We start from the raw sequence: 19,972 nt of genomic DNA, 5'->3' as shown, positions 1-19,972 counted from the left end.
GCCTGGTAACGAGTCTAAAAAAAAAAATGGCTGAGGCTTAACTTGGTTAAGCCTGGAGAATGCGAAGCATCATCGTGTCGCGTAATTTGGAGGCGCACAACCACAGTGACGGCGCGAGGTGGGCCCCCGTTTCTCCACTGTCGTGACGTCATCGTGTCACGTGGTGTGACGTCATGTATCACGTGATTTGGAGGCGCACAACCACAGCGACGGCGCGAGGTGGGCCCCCGTTTCTCTACTGTCGTGACGTCATCGTGTCACGTGGTGCGACGTCATGTATCACGTGATTTGGAGGCGCATAACCACGGTGAAGGGCTGAAGTGGTAGCTAAAGTAGTATGCTTCGCATAAAAATAAAAGAAGGCAGTCACGCGGTTACCGTATGGTTCAACATTGGTTAGGGTTAGACTTATGGTCGCTCTACTAATAGCTATGAATGCGTAGGAGTCTATAACAGTAGCGGTCCCAGCGATTGGTTCTTATATGAATTACATATATTCATATGTAATTCATATCTATTTATGATTTGTATATGAATATTGCTCACGTAACAATTAACTTATATAATTCATATATATTTACGTGGCGGTCGAATTTCGATCGAGGAAAAATTCTAGCGGCCCGTGTACTGTGCAATGTCAGTGCATGTTAAAGAACCCCAGACAGTCGAAATTTCCGGAGCCCTTCGTTACAGCATCCCTCATAGCTTCAGTCACTTTGGAACGTTAGACCCCCATAAAACACACAAACAAAACATATATATATTTATCGGCCGCCGCGGTGGCCCAGTGGTTACAACTCGGCTGCTGACCCCAAAGACGCGTGTTCGATCCCGGTCGCGGCGGTCGAATTTCGATGGAGGCGAAATTCTGGAGGCCCGTCTACTGTGCGATGTCAGTGCACGTTAAAGAACCCCAGGTGGTCGGAAATCGTGGAGTCCTTCACTACGGCGTCCCTCATAGCCTGAGTCGCTTTGGGACGTTAAACCCCAATAAGACAAACCAAAGATAGATTTATCACACCATATTTAAAAATGAATGATAGGGGTGTGCGAATATCAAAATTTTCGAATACGAATCGAACACGAATACTTGATTCCGAATATCGAATCGAATATCAAATAATCAAGGACAGACGCATTTAACCACTACAAAGCATTTATTTGAGTACCCAAGAACATCACTGTTCAACTATCGATGATTAAATGAACACAAAAGGTGTGTGTGGCTGCACAAAAAGTATCGAAGTGTCGAACATTATTCTTAGAAGAGTGGAAATATCCGAGAGGACGGCCAGTACACAGCATTGATTAAGACTAGCTTTCCATCAGCACAAAAGAGCGTTGCTGGGATGAACATAACAGGTTGTCGTGAAGGAAAACCATGGTCAGGCAGAAGTAGTTCCCTTGTAGCTGAAACGACTCCTCCAGCCTCAGAAAATGCCCTCTCACTTGGCACTGACCTGGCACGTATTGCTAGGTACTTCGTGCATAGCTCTGACCACACCAGCTTCGCAGGTATAGCCACATAAAAAGCTCACCAGCGCAGTCAGGTACGGCATGGCCCTTGGAGGAAGGAAAAATTTTCCTTCCTCGAAGGAAAAATTCGAAGGAAAAATTTTCCTTCATCCATGTGCATTGCTTTGGGCGCCGCCATGTTGTTATGTCTGTGTCGATAGGGCATGCGGACCGAAATGAACGGCGGTGCTCACAATGAATATTCGGCTAGATACGAATATTCGCGCCGGGTCGAATATCAGAAAGAACACGAATACTTAGATTTCGAATCGAATACGAATATTAAAAATATAATATTCGAAATATATTCGAAAATTTCGAATATTCGCACACCCCTAATGAATGATAGTGCCAGTCATGAAGCCACGAAGCGCAAAAGTAACTGTGGGGGCATGGCACTTCGACAGTCACGTACGAATTGCACTCGTGTAACTACCAACCTGCTGTATAACTAATAGTGTAAGACAGTATTAGCTTATAACGTGGCTTACTAGCAGTAGGAAACGGGCGTGAAAAATGGCAAATGTCTTTAAATATTGCTAAGTGTAAGGTCATGCATTTCCATAGGCGATCCAACTTAAACATAAGTACCTTATCTGCGGTTCTCGTTTACATCTTGGTTACACCCTGTCTGACGATCTTACGTGGCCAACGCACATCAAGCACACCACTGCAGCATCCAGCCGATCCCTTGACTATCTTCTACGCTCAATGAAGTGTGCTCCAGCACATGTAAAATTACCAGCCTACACCACATTAATGCGAGCAAAATTAGAATATGCAACCGCCGTTTGGTACCCACATGAGGAATACCTTTCTGAGAGCATAGAAACTATGAAAATCACGCCATTAGATTTGTTCATTCCGATTATTCATCCTACACAAGTGTAACCGATCTGAAGAACCGATCCAGTTTGCCTTTTTAAAGCACCATCGAAAATTAGCCAGTTCAGCCCTTTTTCATCGTTTCTACTATTTATTTCCGTTAAGGATCTACGTCCCAAAACACTCCCTGTTTTCAGCTCGTCACAAAAACAGTCAACAGGTGTCGTACCCTTGCCCAAAAACACAAACATTTGTGCAGTCTTTCTTCATCCGAACAGCAAAAGATTGGAACGGCCTTCCCAATGCCGCTGTAATAATAGAAGACACGCTGGCATTCAAAGATAAGCTTAAATCTTTAGACACATTTTAAGTTTTCGTGTACCTTTACCCTCTAACGTTGACCTATTGCACTTTGTTTTACTATGCGGTTTTTACTGTTCTCTAATCCGTCGTTGAATTCTTACCCACCATTCAGCGCTTCTTCCTGTCTTTTGTTCTTGTCTTGTTTTTCTTTTGTATTCGAAAGCACTTGAGCATTTTGCATTTTGATTTTCTGAGCTGTTTGCCTGTTTCATTTGTATTTTGAACCTTGATGTTGGCATTGTACAGAATATGCTCGTTTTTTGTTGATATTTCTGTATAACCCACCCCACATGTAATGCCCCTTGTTTGGGGTCTTTGAGGTACAAAAATAAATAAATAAATAAATAAATAAATAAATAAATAAATAAATAAATAAATAAATAAATAAATAAATAAACCTGTAGAACGTAGAATTCTGTGAAATAAGGTAGCGGCTAACACGATGAACGTACAAAATAGGGGACTACTTGACGCACCACAGACGAAAAAGCTTTCCATTTCTACGTGAAAAATCCCATCTCGCCCTATGAGAGCCCGAAAACGGACGTTCGGGAAAATGTGCAAAGGCTCTTGGAGGGGGGGGGGGGGGGGGGGGGGGGGGGGGGGGGGGGCAGTCCCCTCCGCCCCGCCCCCTCTCACCCTTAGGACCGCCACTGGTCTATGACTGAATAGTTGGCGAATGATAAGCAGTACTATATCCCGTGAGAGCACACGCTTTAAGCTTCAATACATTGCGTTCTGCTTCGTATGTATCGGCGGTGTAATGTTTATATAAAGTTTATTGGTACCGACGGCTTAATTGCGTTAACCTAATGCGGTCCTTTCGCTCGCCTTTTCAAGCTAAATCTTGAGAAATGTATTCATGCTGTAGCGAAACTTTCCTTCCGTTGGAAGCGACTTGCGTCAATTTTTTGCGTGTTCATGTTTACAGGTAATTATGAAAAATATCTGCAGGAAGGGGTGGATTCAGAACTCCTCCTTCCAGTTGCTGCTGACAATAAAAAAGTCATTTCTGACACTGGCTTTCCATTTACAGATCGCAGACGGGTTAAAGTCCCGAAAAATAAAAAAAAAGAGTAGAAAGAAGCGTAATATACTCGTTTGAAAAGCACCGAAATCCCTTGACCCATAATTAAGCTCGTCAGAACGATCAAGAAGCCCTAACTGACGAACTCCGCTACACATCGCGACACACTGAGCAGGGATCATTCATCATCATCTTTACGAAGCATCCAAGGCATAACGGGGTCACATGTGTTTCGTGACAAATTGTGTGAAGAGACCATGGCTCCCATTTCTCAGCGGGCTGGCCCAGCGGCCGTGGAGTATTGCCGCTGAACGCGAGGTCGCGCGTTCAATTCCTGTCAGTGGCGCCTGCATTTAGATGCAGGCTAAATGAAACAAACAAACAAACAAACAAACAAACAAACGAACAAACAAACAAGCTACCAGGCGGCCGCCAAAGAACAAAGGTGCTGATAATTTTAGCAACAGCTGACCATTAATGAATGGGGCAATTAAATAAAGCTACCAGTGAATGTCGCAGCGTCTTCGATAGTCTGTCGCAAAAGTTAACACGTAAAGCCAAACGGGTTGGCGACGAACTAACGCTCTAACACAGGAGTTACATCAGAGAGGTTCGCTTGTGTTGCGTCCGGAAGCTTTGCGACCAGTTATGTTCCATGACATAACCGAAAGTACCCCTAATTATACCCGGAAGTGTCGATTTATGGCCATTTTTCCCTGCAACAATGCACTATATGGAAGAAACGAGGAAGTTTCGGCGCTTAGGATTCCCTGAAAACCTGTGATGATTTCCTTTTCAGCAAAATTTACCCCTATAATTTTCTTGATTCTTCGAGAATTCTTCGAATAGAACATCAGTGGCTTAGGCTTAGCGGGCGAGCAATTACTGGTCCCTATGGCTCCATTGTCCTGTCTTTCGGAGTCGAAAATTCCCAGTCAGGATCCCCTCGTCTTGGATCCTTCGCTTCCACGCACGCGCAACTCTCAATCTTAGTCGTGCCTTGCTCTTTATATATTCCATCTCACATGTCGTTTGCAGCGCTGTGAAGGCTGCGGCGATCTAAGCCAATCTGAACGACGAGCGCTGCAAAACGTGTTCCTTCGGTCCCCTCACACAGCGACTGGTGGCTCCATCCCTGGGAAGGAAGGAGCACTAGTATTCAGTTGCTGCGCGCAGGAGGCTCGATCGGCGACTTGGCGGACTCCCTATTTACGAATTGCGACGGGCCACCTCGCATAAAGCCTGAGCAGTGCTGTGGTTTGTGCGGACTTTCTCTGCTAATTTAACCAATGAATGAGACGCTCGCTATATTTTCAAAACACCACCCCAAATATAGACCTTTCCAATTACTGCAATAACTTTTCGAAAAACTGTCACTACATTGCTCAAATTTTTGAGGGACTATTTAGGTGCCTTCCTTAGCCCTAAATGGACGAGAGAGCTCCCCTTTCATAGAACTGCAAACAACTTTTGAGAGGCGATACAGTTCAACTCAACTCAATTCACTTTATTTTCTAGGGAAAAGATACATCCTGGAGAGATTCATGGCGATGTTTGTAAAGTTCTTCTCTGCACTGCTTTGGGGGACCCACTTTCTCTGCCATGGTAGTGGGCGCCTGAGTGACGTCACCCTCATAAGCCACGTGCTGCGCAATCCGTGACCCTGTGACGTCAGAGTGAATCCGGTCGCCGAACGTCGTGAAACAGGCCCCCCTCTGCAGGAATTTTGGGCTATACGCTGAAGAACACTAGTTGGTGGAAATGAATACAAAGTCCTCCGCTAAGGTGTCATATGCTTGGATGCTTTGATGCGCGAAATATTTTTCTTGTTTGCCTTTCTCTTAGCCCCCCCCCCCCCCAAAAAAAAAAAAAAAAATTGCAGCACGAAAAATGGCAGCTATGAAAAATAAGTACACAAAGTAACCTCCTCTCCATTCTTGCCATGGTATGGCATTGTATTGTCTATACTTGGCCATAACACGCATATGAACAACTGGCAGGAATAGAATTATACGCACAGGGTTTTCCATCATTTCATTACCTCGAATGAAACTCCATGCTTTCTGTTCCAGTCTTTTTTTCCTTTTCCTTGAATAGCTTTTCACAAAACGACAAGAGTTCGCAGAATTCTTGAACATCCGTGCGGCGTCATGTCTGCACATGTCTGCCGCTAGTATATGTCATCTGTTTGTTTCCATCTGATGCTGCAACCAGCATCTTTTGCAATAATTTTACAGAGGAGAAACGACAAAAAAAAAATGTCCACATGAAGAGGAGACAGGAAAAGCGCGAGTCTATGATATCGTGACTATATACCGGCGCGCGCGTGCAAAAAGAAGAAAGGGGAAACTGACGGACGGCTCAGGAAATGGGCTCGATGAAAACGTGCCAATATAAGCGCGACGACGTGAAAAAGAGAGAGGGATCGACAGAGCAGACCGAAGTAAAATTCTATCACACTGTATTTAACTGCGTCAGAGCTCCCCATTTCCTGCTCGTAACGAGTTGCGCGAGACGCGCGAGGTGTTCACGAATTTTAAACTTTGTGCTCGGGACTCAAGGCAGGAAGCTATGCAAAACACAAAAGGAGCGAAAATGCTAAGAATGCGAACATCCCCTCTCGCACAAGTTTAAACGAAAACGAACATGCTCACTCGCGCATGCGGCTAATGGAAGGCGCGTCGAAGTCGATTGAGTGCGCTCACATGAGACAGCACTCCGCGTGCTTTTTTGCGTGCTTATATCCCTTTCTGTCCCGCGTTCATACTCGCGCGTAGACCCTCATGAATGACGCTTTTGAGAAAACACCCTAATGGCCCGTCATTCAAGGTGGATTTTTTTTTAAAAAACAGTGAGCACAGCTCGCGTGGAGTAAAGCGCATAGGTATGGACAGGCAAGGCAGGTATTTAGCGCCAGATGACAGCTTCAGGCGAGAAAGGGGGTAGAATCGATGTGCACGAAGAATGGAAGCGGAGTGTTGGAAATTTATACTCTGCGAGCACACGGCACATGTTTAAGTATGGCCACAAAAGCGATGCTGAAGATAAAACGCTTTGTTTGCTTATCCCATATATGATCATCATAAATGATCATCAGTGCGTCTGTGTATAGTAAAGCTTTGTTCACCGATGTGACGCTTCGTCACCCGAGAGAAGGAAATGCTTTCAAGAGCCGACAGGCGCTGTGCGCGTGTATGTGAGAATAAAAAAGCAAATGAAAGGAGGTAAACCTGGATGAACATGCGGTTTACTGTCTTACACTGGGTGAGGGGAAAGATGCAATGATTGCAGGGAGAAGAAAAAGAGTGGAAGCACACGATGTGCACGAAACGAGAGATAGAGAGAGAGCGAGAAAGAGAAAGAGGCGCTGTACTGTGTCAAGCTTAGCAAAACGTTCGTCGAATCCTGCCTCGACAAAGGATAGTGCCGGCGGTCTCACTAAGACGTCATCATATTCGGAACCCTGGTTCCAATCAAAGTACCGTCACCGTGGCTTTCTCAAGCACAACTCAGTGGTTTTCTTGGCTTGTTAAAGGTCCGCTAGTTACGGCAATTGGTGCCTCGACAGAACGACGTAATGCTATGAACTGTATCTATAGTGTGCAGTTACGAAGAACATGTTTATCGTTTTCCCAGCAATTCGCCGCGTGAGAAAGCAACTGCCATTTATAATGTACAGGTTCTGATGAAGGTTATGTAAGTGAACCTCTGCAGGGCACACGTAACTAAAAGGCAGACCTTCGCTTCTCTTAAACGTTGCTAACATATTAAGTCCTAATAGTGGAGTTCAATCATTCCTCCGTCCTGCCCTTTTTGTAAGCGTGTCACTCGGCGGCTCGGAGCCAAACCTGAAATGACTGCTTAGTGCTCAAACTGCAATCAATTTAAGTTCACTAATGTGCCGGCCAGCCTTGCCGCTACAAAATAAACTGTTCACTTTTGTTCTTTTTCATTTTTCTCTGCCTCCGCTTTTTGCCGAACATCATGAGAAGAGCGCAGATACAGAAGGTAAGTTTAAAAAATAACGACAACGCACTATAGTCACTATAAGCGGTGCGCTACTCTTCTATCGTGTATTGTAGTCATGTCGCTGCATTCTCGCTCGTACCAATACGCGCAAACCGCAACAGAAAAGTTTAGGATACCGGAGACGTATTAGCGGAGACGAATACCGGGTTAACGTACGTTCGTAGCGCACGTGCAGCGGTCCTACCCGGCCATGCACTTGCCACTGCGCATGCGCCGCTCCCGTACGTAAAACTGGTATTCGTCTCTGCTAATACGTCTCCGGTATCCTAAATCTCTCTAATCTCTAATCTCTAAATCTCTCTAAAGACTGTATTCCAACCAAATCTTTATGGTGAGTCACCTGCTATGAAGCCCGCAAAAGTCTCCCTTTGCGGGCGATAACACCCAAACTTCTGAAGGGTGTGTGACCCCAAGACACTCTTGCCACGTGGCGTGTTGGTGCACACACATGCTATGATTGCCCCATACACGAATGGATGCGAGTGCGCCCTGAATGGCGTGCGAGATCTCTGACGCGTGGCTCTATTCCCGGCCGCTCCCAGACGCGTAGTACAGAGGATTCGAGGCGGCGGCGGCGCCGCCAGCTCGGCGCCGATTCACAGCCCCGTGTCTCAGTCCCAGAATGGAAAGAAGGACGCCTGCAACATCACCGGCCAACGAACCCTTCTCGCAGCACCCAGGTCGAGAAAGAGCGCTCGCACCTAGCGCGCACTGCGTCTGGTGAGCTCCAAGCTTGCTCGCGGCACTGTTTCCACGTTTCGCCACTGCGTCTTCTGCGATTCGTCAAGACCCACGTGGTTGATCGATGTTCCCCGAGGATAGAGGCTGCGACGGACCGTAACGGCCGGCTTGCGAAAGAAGATTGATGAACTGTTTTGGCTCTCTGTGGGCCAAACGCGGGCGCCGTCATGTAAGACCGCACGGCGCATAGTTCGTGGGAATTAACCATCAGCGTACGCGAGGCGCAGTGATTGCGTGAGGCTTGCGCGCACGTTTCTAAACTGAGGAAGGTGCAAGGAACTGTGCGGTAAAAATTAGAAAATAAAACTGCGCCGTTACTCCGAAAACTCGGAACCATATAACAAAAAAAAAAAACAAAAAAAAAAAAACAAGGAAGCCCGCGTGTATAACGGACGAGTTTCGAAAAATAGCGGCCGTTAGATGTTAGCCCTTGTCGTCATTTGTAAAGCGTATAGGGTAACGCACGCCACTTAATCTCGGCTGCGCCATGTTGTAACATCTCTCCTAAGTGTTCTCATGAAGCTGCGTCGCTGTTGTTATAAAGCGAGTGCCACCGGGTTTTGCAATTTTTTTTTTTACTTTTTCTCCAAGCGAAAAAATTGGGGCGACGCTCAAGTGACGCGCCGGCGAAAATTAAATTCTGCTTCCTGCAGGAATGGCGTAACGTGCGACTGCGGCACTTAATAAAGGCACCTGCTTCATTCTTTATTTTGTCCTTCCTTAATGAGAGTAGCAGAGGACGAACCTCGAGCCCAATTAATACGGTGCACAAAGCATAAATGGGAAAAATATTCGAGATGCTGCGTTCCTGTGACAGGCATGAGCGCTGGCGTACCCGTCCGATGGAGGCGGTTGCTAAATTTCTACGTTTAATCATTTTCGGTGACTACACATCGCTGTGGAATGGCGGAGCGTCTGCGGCGGAAAGTCACTTCGTAATGGACGCAATAGTGCTGATGTCTCCGGGTCTTTCTAATTGCTTTGAACACACTTCACCAGAGTGAATTTTGATATCGGAGTTCGTAGTGCGCGTTGACAACGCTCCTCCGGCATATAGAATTAGTTGTAGGGAGGAGGGCTCTGTTTTTATTCACATATCTGCTGCTCCATCCTCGCGTTTTTTTTTTTGTTTTTTTTTTGCAGCGATAATTTTCTCTTCATGGCGCATGAGCGACTTCCAGTATATCATATATACAAACTGTCAGAAAATAACTGGCACAGTCTACTTCCTGGAACCGCCGTTATCGTTGCTGATACCAGTGCCAGCCTATATCAGGACCTGCACCACTGCACCGTCCTTAGCGCCGCGAGGAGCTGAACAGCCAGGGACATTTTACTGGCTGTACAGCCGTGAGCAAGAATAAAGGACCCGTATCAGCTCTTTACATGCTGCCATCTTTAACCGCAATTGGCACCGAAGTGACTCGGCTATAGTGTTGCTTTCGGGTCAAATGTGTTAGAGCACATTAGAACTAAGTCGGAGACCACAGAACATATCAACAGAATTCGTCAGGTGGTGTGCAACTGAGGCTGAAGAACAAAAATAAAGCTGGGGGTGGGCCCAGGGAAGAGGGCTCAACATGTTCACACGTGTATACACCAATGTTACGGAGATTACAGCTGAGACCACTTCACATTGTTAGTAAAGAACCTAAGGAGAGGGAGAGACCATCTCGGTGCTTTTCGTGGCAACTGCGTCGCGCTTATAAAATTTGATTTATAGTAACGGCCAATTCTCTTCTCCTTCTAATACATTTTGTTACCCCGAAACCCATATTCAGTTCAGTCTCTACTCTATCATCAGTATTTAGTTCGGATCCATCGTTATGCCGTGCATTCTATCACAGTAAAGGGGGGTTATGTTGCAAACGTTTTCTTTTTTCCCCGTTATTCACCGTGCGTGAAATCACCACTGTTATCTCTCCTTAAAAAAAAAAAAAAAAATGTGTGTTCCTCCTCTTGTGTGCGTGTTCCTGTGCGCTTGAATTCATTTCAATATAAGCTATGCACCACCTAGCCCAAACAGGAGTTTTGTTAAATTTCCTAGGAAAACTCTCCACACACACAAAAAAAAATGTCTGCCGCATATCGGCCTCTTTGTTGGACATAGCAGCAACACAAGAGAGCGACCATATTTAGAAGCTCCGGTCGGAATCAATACAGCGGTTAGCGGCATCGACGGAAGAATTGACTCAAAGTTCCCAGGAGGCGATCACGTTCGTGTCAGGCCCATGATAGAAAGACAAAAAAGATAAATTTGCAAGAAAAAATGTGATCCTCGTCGCCGTATACGCTGCCCTACTTTCTTAACGTTCGAAGGAAAGATAAGTGGCCACAGTTTATAAGCGAATCAATAATACCTCCCGCTCTTTCTCGTAGAGATTTGGGGGAGCGCACTGGGGGCAACGCCCTCTCGTCATAAACCGCCGCTCTTTCAGAAAGAAAGTTATCAATTTCTTTTTATCTTTCAGGCCTAAATCTCTAGGACTTTATGAGACCCGCCCAACGAGTAGACGCAAGAGGAAAAAAAAAAGTAAGTTAATAATGCATTCATGGAGCTTTTTTTTCCATCCGGAAGTAGACATTCGGATTGCAGTGGCATCTGCAAGAGCACACTTCTTGTGTGACCTCTTCTCTGCGATACATCCGAGTTTCAAACTTAATATGCGCTTTCGCCCCTTAATACTGTGTGCAGAATACGGAGGTAGTCTCGTGTCGAGCCTCGACTTCGTAGGGCAATTATCGGTTCACGGATAGTTTTTATCACTTCTGCAGTATTTTTAACGGAACGTACTGACTCGCAATCAATTCACTGCGTTCGCATTGAAGTGACTGGAGCGCTCACGCAAAGTGTAACACACAATAAAGAGCAGCAAATAACAAACGATTAATTAGACATGATTTGAACCACTCACCTTAAGTGCCGCCAAAATAAAAAGAAAGAAAATATCAACAAAAAGAAAGACACAATATTGAAGAAGCCTGCAAGTATACCAACGCAAGGAGGCGGAATTCAGCAGTGAGTTGTGCCGCTTTTTTCTGAGATCATCTGACATGGAGCATGTGATGAGATGCCCGCAGAGGAAAACTGTGTTAGGTGAGGAGGATGCGTGCACAGAAATCAACCAAGAGCAAACAGTTTGCTTAAATCGTTGAATATAAATATGGAGTCCGGTTTCCTGTTAGACACACGCAAATTGGAGAAACGAACTGTTTCTTTCTGCGTCAAGGGGATTAAAGATCCTCACCCTTGCTGCGGATGCGAACACAGGGTACAGAGTCAAGTGCTGGTGGGGCATACGTTAGCAGTGCAGAGTTAACTCAAAGCCACTGCCCGACTCCTAACGTAATCGCACCATGAGCTCTGTTTATACCATGTCAGCGTTCCTCCAAAAACGCATGCTACAATAAAAAAAGGACGCACCCAAAGTTCTGTTCGAATTCCTCCCACTCTTAACCACATTTCACATCGGTTCAGGCAGTAAGCTAGCGCGGGAGGACCTTTTTAAATTAAGTTTCACTCAAATACTTCGAAATATGTTAAAGATAAAAAGTTGAAAAATAAGCGAAACAATGTTCCACTTGAAATGAGAAAAATCTAAGTGGAACAGTGCTCCACATGTGCGTATCTGGAACGCAGTTCCACCAACAACCTTAAGTGGAATCTCTCTCCCCCGCATGCACCTACTCTATCTCTGTCTTGTGCAAGCACAACGCTACCAATACTGCACATTTCGGGCACGCTTCTGTGCGCTGCTAGGCAGATAATGTGCAAGTTGGAACACAGAGTCTGGAATGTTGTCTCCATATATCGCCTGTTCACAACGGTAGTGCATACGTACGAGACTTGTTTCGAGTAAATGGCGTCTGCGTAGCAAGTCGTTACCGGAAACTTCCACGTTGAGCCCGGTCAGTTATAGTGTTACTCAGGCTGGCTGAGGGCGAAACATTTTGGATTTTTCTGATAAGTCTAAACGTGGACGACGCGTTCGTCAACGTGGACTATTCGCTGCATTATACAGCAGTCTGATACCCGGCCGGGTCAAAATATTCAGTCCACTGTACTCTTTTGGCATTCTGCCAGCTTTGATACCTACTGAATTCACAACATAGTTTAGTCACCCTCCCCTCCCCTTCCTTGTCAGGGCGTTGTCTTCACTGGAATCATTTCCCTTGTACTTCCTCTACCCACAACGCTGCGGTAACCCAACAGGCAGCGACAAGCCCTACTTGTCGGCCTTTTCTTTTTGCGTAGTCCAGTGAATTAACATTCGAGCTGTCAGACGAAATCAGATTTGGCCAGTGACACCAAGTTCCCCAAGCACTCTGCAGTTGTTCCAAGAAAAGCTGCGCTCACGCGAACGTACACTGCTCAAGCCCACGCTCGGTTATGCTGGCTAAGACGAAGAAACAAAGGTGGTTAACCCCGCGTTGGCAAGTTACGCAACGAGTTGCCGCATATTACGAAAGAGCTGAAACAACGTGCGGCGCCGACAAGGCTCAAGCGGCATGGCGCCAGAATTCCCCCGGACCCTTGGACGTCCTGTCAGGCACGGCGGCCATCACCGGCGCGGTCGGACACAGAGCGCAGACGCCGCCAAGCCCTGGCCCTTTCGCTCGCGTCGGCCCGGGGCCCTTTGCTAGACGGGGTCTTCGACCCGGCAGCCCGCAGCGAGTTCGCCGGAATGCGCCGCCAGCAGTCCGTCTCGGCCGCCTATATTGAGCACAGCCGCCAGCCAGGAAGAAGTTCCCTAGACGTCACCACCACACGGAACCCCCAGCGGGCGATGGAGCAGACGTTCTCGCGAAAATCCGATCGAAACGAGACGAATGTTTGGCGCAGCCGCTCGTAGCCAGTGAGAGGATTGTATATGTAAAACGAAGGTGGGAGGAGGAACTGAAACAATGAAGACGAGTACGCACTACTTCAACGAGCTCCCTTCTCCTCCACCTTCATTCCCCCCCAGCAATTTGAGCGTTGTTTGAAAAGTGACAGAAAGTATATAGGCACTAGCAGGAAGTGGGAATAGCGCTCGAGAGTGGCAGTAAGTGGCTGAGCGCCAAACAGTTCCAGGAATGCCAGGCATCCCACGTGGTTCCGGTCGTTAAAGTGTTATACTTGCGTGTCCGGCTTCGACGGAGGTGGAAGAGGAAAAAAAAAAAAAAGACGCGTTGTCTGCAGCAAAGACGTTGCTATGCATCAACTTTTCCGGGTCACATGTCTGCGTGTGGCTCCTTAGCGAGAGGTGAAGAAGAGCGAGGTCTGCAGAGAATAGCTTGGCAGTTTGTTGCTGCCTGTTTATTGTTGAATACCTTGTGTTTTTTTGCGGATCTTGTAGCTTTGCTCCAGGAGTCTGTTTTCGCTTTCAAGTGCTCAGCGCCTGCTACTGTATAAGCAGTTCGCGAGAACTGCCTTCTCATTATTTTGGGTTGTCCTACCTGGGGAGTGTTTTAATTATCGCTTCTATTTCTGGTGTGTGAACAATAGAGGTTCTCTTTGTACGCTATGCAGTGATCCTTTCTCCTTTTTCTAGATTTCAATTTTAAAGGAGCAAAAATAGTCTTGCCTGAGAACTGCATCCAGGGTCTTGAGTAGTATGTACAAATAAAAATGAATAAATAAATAAACTAGGATCGCGTAAGCTGGAACCACGCATCTGGAATTGAGACATTGTGAAACGAAGAACATGCAGCTACAGTAAGACTGATACATAAAGAAAACAAAAACAGAAATTGAGCTTCATGCGGACATTATGACAATCAAGCTGCTTTCCATCATGTGGTGCAGTGTGTAACAGAGGGCAAATTCTTCCCATTGTGTATTTGGACTGCAACTCAGAACATGAGAGCAGCGTTTGCTGCCTGCGCGCTGGGCTCAGCAGAGCATCGCATCTGGTTGAATTAAGCATTTTTAAACAAACTGCTTCCCATGAGGTCTTCATTCCACGAGCGAACCCGGAACGCAAGGAATGCAGTGTGGTCAGCTTGTTTCATGTTTACAAGGGTAGACGTGCAGGCTAGTTGGTGAACCATGATTATTTAAAACAGCGCAAAAGACAGGGACACAGATAGAAAAGACACACACAGCGCTGACTTACAACTAAATTTATTCATGGAAAATACATGTATATATACATAAGGCAAGATGCGCGAAGGCGGCAAACTGGTAAAATGCGCCAAAAAAAATTGAAAAAAACCTAATGACGTGTCGCGCGCTTTGCCAAGTACGCCCGTTCTTTCATAGGTGCCGAACTTTCAAAAGAAGCAAGGACTGAACCACGAGGGAAATAATTGAGGCACAAAGGATATCAGCTCTGGGTAACCTTTGTGTCAGCACCCCTTCTCTTGCGCTATCTGATAAAGAACGGGCGTACTTGGCAAAGCGCTCGACACGTCATTAGGTTTTTTTTCAATTTTTTTGGCGCATTTTACCAGTTTGCCGCCTTCGCGCATCTTGCCTTATGTATATATACATGTATTTTCCATGAATAAATTTAGTTGTAAGTCAGCGCTGTGTGTGTCTTTTCTATCTGTGTCCCTGTCTTTTGCGCTGTTTTAAATAATCTTGTTTCATGTGAGCGCTTAATCTTGATGAAGGGGAAAAAATTTACAAGGACCTAATTGCATTACGTGTTGATAGTGTGATAGCTTTCGAAGTTTTTAATGCCTTCAATTCTGGTCTGGTGACGTACTTCCCTCCGGCCAATGGGCGAATTTTATGACCGACAGCGCGTTTTTGCCCCATGAGGCTTCTAATGCTTGGCATTAAACTTCACTGATCTCCACTAGGTGGCTGGATGCCGCATTCCCGCTTTCCGAGACGAGCGCGAGTGAAGCCACCGGAAGTTGGACCGCTTGTCCCGGAAGTCGGGTGTCTGCTGTGTATTTCAATGCAAAAAGTCGCGACTTTCGTCCTTTCGTCCTTTCGTTCTCAATTTTTTTGCGTTGTTCTCGTGTAATGTTTGCTGTTATATGAAATGAACAAGCAAGCTGAACGCGAGAAATGTGAGCATTGTATGCACAACCCTGTAATTTCAGAGAAACAGAAGAAAACAGGCATGCAGGTCTCACCCTGCCTTGGCAAAGGGGTACGGGCATTAAACACTATGTTCTTGCCTGGTTCTTGTCTTCTGAGCGTAAAGGAGAAGTAGTGCAATGACGATGAGGCTAGGTCATCTTAAAACCGAATTTTCGTGCAGCAAAGGAAAGGCACAGCGCGAGAGGAACGACTGACAAGAAAGACGAATGCCGCAGTGCGCGTGAGAAGCACCACGAATTAAAGCCCATTCAGGCTTAACTTGCTCCAATACGAAACAGTACATGACACGCTCCGTCGAAAAAGCAGTACCATACCTTTTGGACGCGCTAATGTGAACCAACCGAACACCGTCGACACCTCACCAGATAGTAGCCTAGCCCTCACTCCGGTTCGGTCTAAACATAATTCGATAAAATGGTCGCTGCAAAGTAAGCTGCCTGGTGAATGTTTCAACCTATTCTTTCTTATATTTACCCCCCCATTGATAGCGTAACTTGGGCTTGAGCGTGGGAACAAGCATCACAGTAAAGAGCAGAGTTGGCGAAGCTAGGCAAACGAGACGACACCGAGCCGAGTAGACGAGGCTCCATACTTGCTGCGTGTAGCCTGGTAGCGACGTCCTGTTGTCTGCTAGTGTCGTCCCATTGCGATGCAATGGACCCTTATTTTTGAAACGCCTTTCCCGAAGACTTCGCTGGTCTCCTCGCTCAGTTGACGGCGCAACAGGTAGGCATTGTCATGTAAAAAGACGAGAACGACGAAAAGACGAAATGCTAAGTGGGAAAACAAAACTGGAACTGAAAAACCGTGCTGAGGTCCGATTTCATGCACTGCCAAAGGCTGACTTCCGGGACAAGGCCGCTTACTTCCGGTGGCTTCACTTTTGGGCGCCCGATGCGGCATCCAGCTCCCCTAGTGGAGATCAGTGTTAAACTCTTGTGAAGGAGTGCGCTGAACGCATTTTGTGACCTCCTCTCCCAAGAATTGGTGCCCTAAAATAAATGTATTTTTCCTTCTCTTAGCGCCCTGCAGCCCCTACGGTTAAGCAACCTTGTGTTGTCCACGGAGAGTGAGGCAGTTACTGCTTGTTCCCTTTCTTCAAAACCAATCTATTTGTTTTATTTTGCCCCTATTTTTTATTTTTGTATGCGTCATTATGATTATGAGCTTTTCACGCACAAGGAAACATAATGCCCCGAACCCCTGTGAAGAAAGAGAAAAGGATAGAAAGTTATAATAGCGCGTAATAGTTGTTTATCAACGAGGAAACGCAAGCATTCCCGGGATATTTCTAACTTCTCCCCACGATATCAGTGAAAATGCCTAAAAAATCACATCTGGTTTTCGCACTTTGTTGCTTTCTGGAATCCATAGTAAGAGGCAAATATGAAGTGGATACCTAACAAGGTGAAAAGTGAGGCAACAATTTCGTACCAGTATTTCACGAGTGTGTAGAAAGAATGTAGAACCCGCGTGTCGCAGGAATTTGGAAAAGCTTATCCGGACGCGAGCCGCGGCGCAAGGAGGAGGAGGAACGCCGTCGTGCGAGGCAGGCACAAGCAGCTCTTGTTGAGCCGGACGCACGACATTTGCATTGCAGACGGCCCACGAGGTTGGACATGGCCTATGAGGTCGGAAGGGCAACCTTATTTAGGGATCCCGCAGAGCACAGACAACTCGCTTCAAGTACTATGTGTTCCTGACTTCTGAGCACCAAGCAAATAATTCGTATGCGCACAACCCATGCGATTTTTTTTTACGTTTTTACCTGTTTATTTTTTTTATATAACTGAAGGCACGCTTCAGACAGGAGCATATGTTTTTGCCGCGGGGAAGAGTTTCTGCATACATGAACCGTACGAGCATGCTTGTAACAAGCATGCTTGCATACTTTTCGCCCTTGCTATACTCACACACAAATGCGCACGTTTGGTGACTTTCCTCGGTTCATTCTTCTTCTCTTCTACCAATAATAGCCGCAACTCATGACGTCATGACTGACAGCGAAACACGCAATGTCTCTCGCCGGCTCGGGCACAGAATGCACGGCTGGTCAGAGGAAAGGAAATTAACCCCCTAACTGACACATTTTTTTTCTGATGATGGTACCAAATGGCCATTTAGTACCGTGCTGCCATTTGTCAGGCAAAAAAAAAAAATGCTTCGGAGTGCCAGCAAACACACGACAAGCTGAACCCGTCAGGAGCAAGAAATGAGTCGGCTTTTGACGAGCCTGGCTCGTCCAAGTCTGCAAGGGGGTTAAAAAAGGAAACAAAGACATATTAGGAAGAGCCCGCTATACAATCCGCGAAATCCAAGGAGAGCGGGCTGATCCGTGGAACGGTCCCGGATCAAAATTACATGCTGTGCGCTGTACCTCGGCCAGGTATTGCTCCGACGGATACGGAGGATCAAGGGACTAGTCACCGACTCGCTATGGCTACTAATTCGTGACGTTTCCTGAAAATTACAACGAAAGGCGACTTGTTGAAGAAGAAGATATGTGACCACCCTCGTTTATACAAATGGTTTTCAAATACGCTGCGCAACACTATCAGCATAATAAAACCAGCGTAACGCTCATGAAGTATTCTCGTCTTGAGACGACGACCACTTCGACGCATTGATATCTCTTCTGAAACATTCTCCTCTTTTGAAGTAATGCAATAGGAGAAGGGGTAAAGAAGATAAAGAGGAATAGATAAAAGAACCACAGGGAGGGCAACATACAAGACTGTAGCAGCTTACTCACTCTTTTTGCCTTTCCAAAGTCTCCGTAGCGGCTGCAAGATGTCGATTCCGTGGAAATTCCAAAGCACCGTGGAGGCGGCGAACAGCACGAGGCACTTCTGGGAAACCATTGCGGACGGGTCGTCAGTCCGGCTCTCGCTTCCTCAGATCACCGTGCTCCCTCGTCGTTAGGCCGCTGACTTCGCCTCCGCCATTGCGTTAAAGGCAGCTAAGAACGTCCGTCGACGCAGAGGTCGTTTTCAATAGTCGCGTTGGATCGTCGTCGTTGCTAAGTCGTATACAACTGGACGCCGCAGAAATCCACACGTCGTCCAGGAAAAAAAAAAAAAAAACGAAGAAAACTTCCGTGAGAACAATGGCAAAGTAGACACGTCTTCCTTGAAGTGGTCTGACACTCGAGCAGTCGAGTGGAGTAGTCGTCGTTGGTGTCTTCGTCGTCGTCGTCTTCGACGTAGCGTGAGGCGTGAGTTCGGCAATGCGAAGAAGGTTCGATGAGCGAGCGAGTGTTCGATGATTCGTATGCGTGATTCGTATGCGTGATAAAAGAACAAACAACACGACTAGAACAATCGGGTTAGTTTCGTTATCGCTTAGGAAAGTTATTCGATGATGAAAAGTTATATAAAAGAAGACTGAATTAAAGGAAAAAAAATGGTGCCCAAGTCTCTTAGGCTCAAAGCGCCACTTTTCTCAGCGCGAGGAGAAAACGCGTGACGCGGTTTGAGCCCGTCCTGGCTCTCTGGGCGCGGGCCGCGGTTCGCCGCTGTTCTTATATACCGGCGGAGCCCGACTCTGGAGGCGGCTAAAAATGCTCTCCGCTTGCGGGTCGTCGACGCCGGGCCCAGAAGACGCGCCGACAGTACTCTGGGCACTTCCTGTTTCGGAGTCTCTCTTCTCGCCGCGCCAACCCTTTCGCCCGGCATCTTCTTTTCCGGTTCACTTCCTGTTTGTTTGTTTTTTTCCCTCAACTGTCGTTCTCACCCTCGGTCTTCTGAAATTTACAATCAGTGCGTCGCCCCGTTTGGTTTCGAGCCTTCCTCGCTTCATTCTTCCCTTAGCGCTGCAGTGCTGTCAGCACTTACCGCGCTTGTGGTACAGTGTTGCCGCCCCCAGGTTTTCAACCAACTGCTGTTCGATTTGTTCTGAAATGCTTTCACGTTTGCAAGTCGCGTGTTGAGAGCGAGCCTACTGTTTTCTTGTTTTTCGTGTTCCTCTACTTGAAATCTGGGTCCACGTTGAAAGAGTTATGCTGCAAGACACTTTAAATAGGGTGGGCAACTGTATATTTCTGTCGAGCCAACAAAGCTTAACGATAGTTTGATCTTTTCCCTGGTAGTCTAAGTTGAGAAGCCCTTGAGGTCTATATGCGATTTTACAAGGCTTTTCGTGCGGAACTGACTTTAGTAGGTGGATTGAACTTTTTTCTTTGGCTGCTACGTCTTGCTTTCCACTTCTCGTCGTGTTTGTCGCGTTGTCTGCCCAAGTTTCATGCGCTGGCTGGTCATAGAACGTTATTTCGCAAGAGGTTGTGTTAACATGTCGTCATCGGTGTTCTGTAGTAGTCATTACTACCTGCAACAGAATTGAAGCTATGGGATTTGATGAAGCAGTACTTACTCTCTTGTGGCAGAAACTGGTGGGTCCTTCTGAGAAAGAGTGGAAACTTTACTATCGCGAGAGAG

General features: G+C 46.6%; 1 protein-coding gene across 3 annotated transcripts in view; it reads right to left on the bottom strand.

Annotated features, from left to right (window-relative positions):
• Nucleotides 1-19,019, bottom strand: part of rols (zinc-RING finger and ankyrin repeat domain-containing protein rolling pebbles) — a 282,854-nt gene extending 263,835 nt beyond the window's left edge. For all 3 annotated transcript variants that reach the window (XM_089549208.1, XM_089549203.1, XM_089549209.1), the window contains exon 1: nucleotides 18,292-19,019. Coding sequence is in view for 2 of the 3 variants with exons in the window: in XM_089549203.1 (XP_089405329.1) it covers nucleotides 18,292-18,400 (109 nt within the window). In the remaining variant the exon portion in view is untranslated. The remainder of the gene's footprint in view (nucleotides 1-18,291) is intronic.
• Nucleotides 19,020-19,972: the final 953 nt, after the last annotated feature.

This window comes from Amblyomma mixtum, chromosome 6, assembly GCF_055824585.1.
Source record: "Amblyomma mixtum isolate Tamu chromosome 6, ASM5582458v1, whole genome shotgun sequence".
Classification (NCBI taxonomy): Eukaryota; Metazoa; Arthropoda; class Arachnida; order Ixodida; family Ixodidae; genus Amblyomma; species Amblyomma mixtum.
The sequence above is the reverse complement of the archived record's forward strand: the minus strand, read 5'-3'. Positions and strand labels throughout refer to the sequence as shown.